The sequence below is a fragment of the Temnothorax curvispinosus genome, unplaced genomic scaffold (genome assembly GCF_003070985.1).
Source record: "Temnothorax curvispinosus isolate PA1 unplaced genomic scaffold, ASM307098v1 QBEX01002460.1, whole genome shotgun sequence".
Classification (NCBI taxonomy): domain Eukaryota; kingdom Metazoa; phylum Arthropoda; class Insecta; order Hymenoptera; family Formicidae; genus Temnothorax; species Temnothorax curvispinosus.
In genome coordinates this window covers 1,614-4,984 of record NW_020212240.1, presented here as the reverse complement: position 1 = coordinate 4,984, position 3,371 = coordinate 1,614, and the positions used below count along the sequence as shown (strand labels likewise).

The 3,371-nt window shown below is 46.1% G+C and overlaps 1 protein-coding gene across 1 annotated transcript in view; it reads left to right on the top strand.

The window, feature by feature from the left end:
* Positions 1-121: 121 nt before the first annotated feature.
* The window catches only part of LOC112451723, a gene marked incomplete at its 3' end in the record, with an annotated part of 4,840 nt that continues 1,590 nt past the window's right edge, over positions 122-3,371 (top strand). Inside the window, exons 1-3 of the mRNA XM_025011545.1 lie at positions 122-1,444; positions 1,493-2,886; positions 3,060-3,369. Of these exons, the coding sequence (XP_024867313.1) occupies positions 122-1,444; positions 1,493-2,886; positions 3,060-3,369 (3,027 nt within the window). The remainder of the gene's footprint in view (positions 1,445-1,492; positions 2,887-3,059; positions 3,370-3,371) is intronic.

Sequence of the window (3,371 nt, the reverse complement as noted above, 5' to 3'; positions counted from 1 at the left end):
GGTAAGCGACGCGGAACCAGAGTGAGAATTTATTATAACCTGAACATTTTATGGTCCTTCGAGCCGGATCTCACCGCGTCAGAGCTTAAAGTTGTTTTCACGCTGAATTCTACATTGCAAGATGGAAAATATGGAAGGAAGGATCGCTCTGCAACGGAGTCGATTTGCACTTATACAGAACGAGACGGATCAAGACAATATGAGTGCTGATCGAATGAATCGACATCTGATCAGTGCTCGCCTGGATATGCTTGAGCAGAATTGGAATAAATTTCAAGAAGAGCATGAAAACCTATGCCTATCCGCCAGCGAGGATCTGAGAGACCATTCTTACTTGAGAGAACGCATATACGAACGCTGTCAAGCCTTCTATGTTTATGCTCGTGCCATGTTATTCACCCAGCTAGAAGAATTCGATACAGCGGATCGACATTCCAGATCGTCGCTTTTAGATCAAGGAGCGTCCCCACCGCCACAAGAGGCTTCCACACCGCAACAAGGGGCGTCCACATCGCAACAAGGGGCGTCCACGTCGCAACTGCCACGCAGTGCATTACCGCGCATTCAGCTGCCGATTTTCTCCGGAGACTACCCAACCTGGAGAACGTTTCATGACACTTTTACCTCTATGATAAAAAATAACTTCCATCTGACGGATGTCGAAAAAATGCATTACCTGAAAACATGCGTTAAAGATGAAGCCGCACGAATGATAGGCAATCTGGATGTCTCCGGCGACAACTTCTTAATTGCATGGAATTTGTTGGTATCGAGGTATGAGAATACACGATTTTTGATTGAGGCGCAATTAGACAAGATAACGAGTCTGAAGCCATTCAAGACGAAGAATGCAATAGGCCTTCGAAATTTTATGACCACTGTATCGGAGACGACTGCGGCTCTTCGCTCACTGGGATGTGCGGTAGATAAATGGGATCCGTTATTGCTTCACCAAGTCGTGAAGTTGCTTGATCCTGAATCACGAGAAGCGTGGGAGGTTAAGCAAGGATCCTCTACTACTTATCCAACCCTCGAACAATTTGAGGAATTTCTCACTGGACGAACACGGGCTATGAATCTCAATCCAAATATGACTCAAAGAACGTCGGCTGCTTCCACTTCAGGAAAACCTTATTCGAAGGTCGCGGCGCATGCCGCAGCGTCTGCTTGCCCTTTATGCGGATCATCGCACTATCTAGCAAAATGTGAACGTTATCAATCGAAGACGGCTAAACAGCGTAAGGAGATTGTCATCAGACATAAACGATGCTTCAATTGCCTCGCACCTCACCTAGTTAAGAAGTGCACCTCCGTGACGCGATGCCTAAAATGCGGGAAAAAGCATCATACGACTCTTCACGAGAATCAACGAGAAATTTTAACCACACCAACTAGTACGCCGGCAAAACCGGCCAATCAATCTGAGGAGAAGTCAGATCCATCAGTAACTACTGACTGACAATTAAAGACATGTGCACACCAATCCGAACAGGCAAATCGTACGAGAAAGCTTACTTTACTTGCGACGAGTAGAGCTTTGGTAAAGAAGAGTAACGGGGATTTCCATCCGGTGCGTTTATTGATCGATCAGGGATCAGAGTTATCTTTCATCACGGAAGATCTAGTGCAACGAGCCCAACTCACTAGAACGGCCGCATCAATACCGCTTCTCGGAATTGGTGGCACTTATTCCGGAAATACAAAGGGGAGTGTTTTCATACAACTGCACTCCATTCATGACTCAGCGTTACAATGTCAAATACGAGCCTTCATATTGCCACGTCTTACGGCGAAGTTACCATCGTGCAGCGTTAGTGCTCCAACCTGGCCTCATATATCAGGACTCCAGTTAGCCGATCCGGAATACTACGTCTCTGGAACAATACAGGTCATAATAGGATCAGACAATTTTCATGTCGTGATACGACAAGGCATGATACCAGGCGATTCTTCCTCGCCTACGGCGCAGCAAACCATCTTCGGATGGGTCCTCTGTGGCCCTATGTCAGCAGCCGAGACACCTGTTTCAGCGCATGCACATCATTGTTCACCGGATCAAGAATTACAAGATCTTCTTTCCAGATTCTGGACACAAGAAGAAATTCCTAAGTCGACTATAGCAGAGTTAACTGAGGAGGAAGAGGAGTGCGAACGACACTTTCTAACAACCTATTCACGAGATGCAACGGGCAGATATGTGGTTCGACTCCCTCTAAAAATCAATCTGTCGGTTTTGGGGGACTCTAAAGCAAAGGCTCTCGGTTGTCTTAAGAACCTGTTTCAACGATTCTCAAATCAAAGTACTTTTCAACAACTTTACGAACACTTTCTAGAGGAGTATTTGAAGATGGGTCACATGAAAGAGGTTGACGCCTCCTCCGCTCAGACTTCTGTGGTGAATTATCTTCCCCATCATGGGGTACTACGAGAGAATAATCGAACCACGAAACTCAGGGTGGTTTTTAACGGATCCAGCCCTACCAGCAATGGCCTCTCGCTAAACGATATTCTACACGCCGGTGCCAAGCTTCAAATTGACATATGCGATATTCTGCTTTGGATACGTACCCATAAGGTTCTATTCTCTACGGATATAGTTAAAATGTTCCGTCAGATAGCTGTGCACCAGGACGATTGGAACCTACAAAGAATATTATGGATCGGATCGGAACAACAGCTTCTTGCCTACTGCCTTACCACAGTGACTTACGGACTACGATGTGCACCCTTCCTGGCGTTGAGAGCTCTAGAGCAATTGGTGAAAGAGGAAGGTCATCGTTTTCCTAAAGCAATCATTCCTATGAAGAAGGGCAGATTCGTCGACAACATTTATGGGGGATCTGATACGACATTAGAAGCTAAGGATATTATACAGCAAGTGAAGGGGTTTTGCGAAGCAGGAGAATTTCCCTTGCATGAATGGAGTAGCAACTATCCTGATCTTCTCCCTGACCAGGAAGAAGGGGGACCTACCGACATAGAAATCGATCCTACCTTTTGCAAGCTTCTGGGTCTCATTTGGCGGCCATTTTCTGACACTCTGCATTTTTCTTCCACAGTTCCAGGCAATATCACCTTCAGAAGAAAGCAATTGCCTCGGACATAGCCAAGTTGTATGATCCTCTAGGGCTGATTTCGCCTATTATAATAAGAGCGAAAATCATATTGCAGGAGCTATGGCTGTTGAAGACTGGATGGGACGAGCTGATTCCTGTCACTTTACAAGAGAGATGGACTGCGTTTCGACAACAACTATTACAGCTCGAACCCCTCTCTATACCGAGATGGCTCGGTGTTTTTCGTTGCGATACTTCGAGGATTGAAATTCATGGATTTTCGGACGCATCTCAACTAGCCATGGCGGCGGCGGT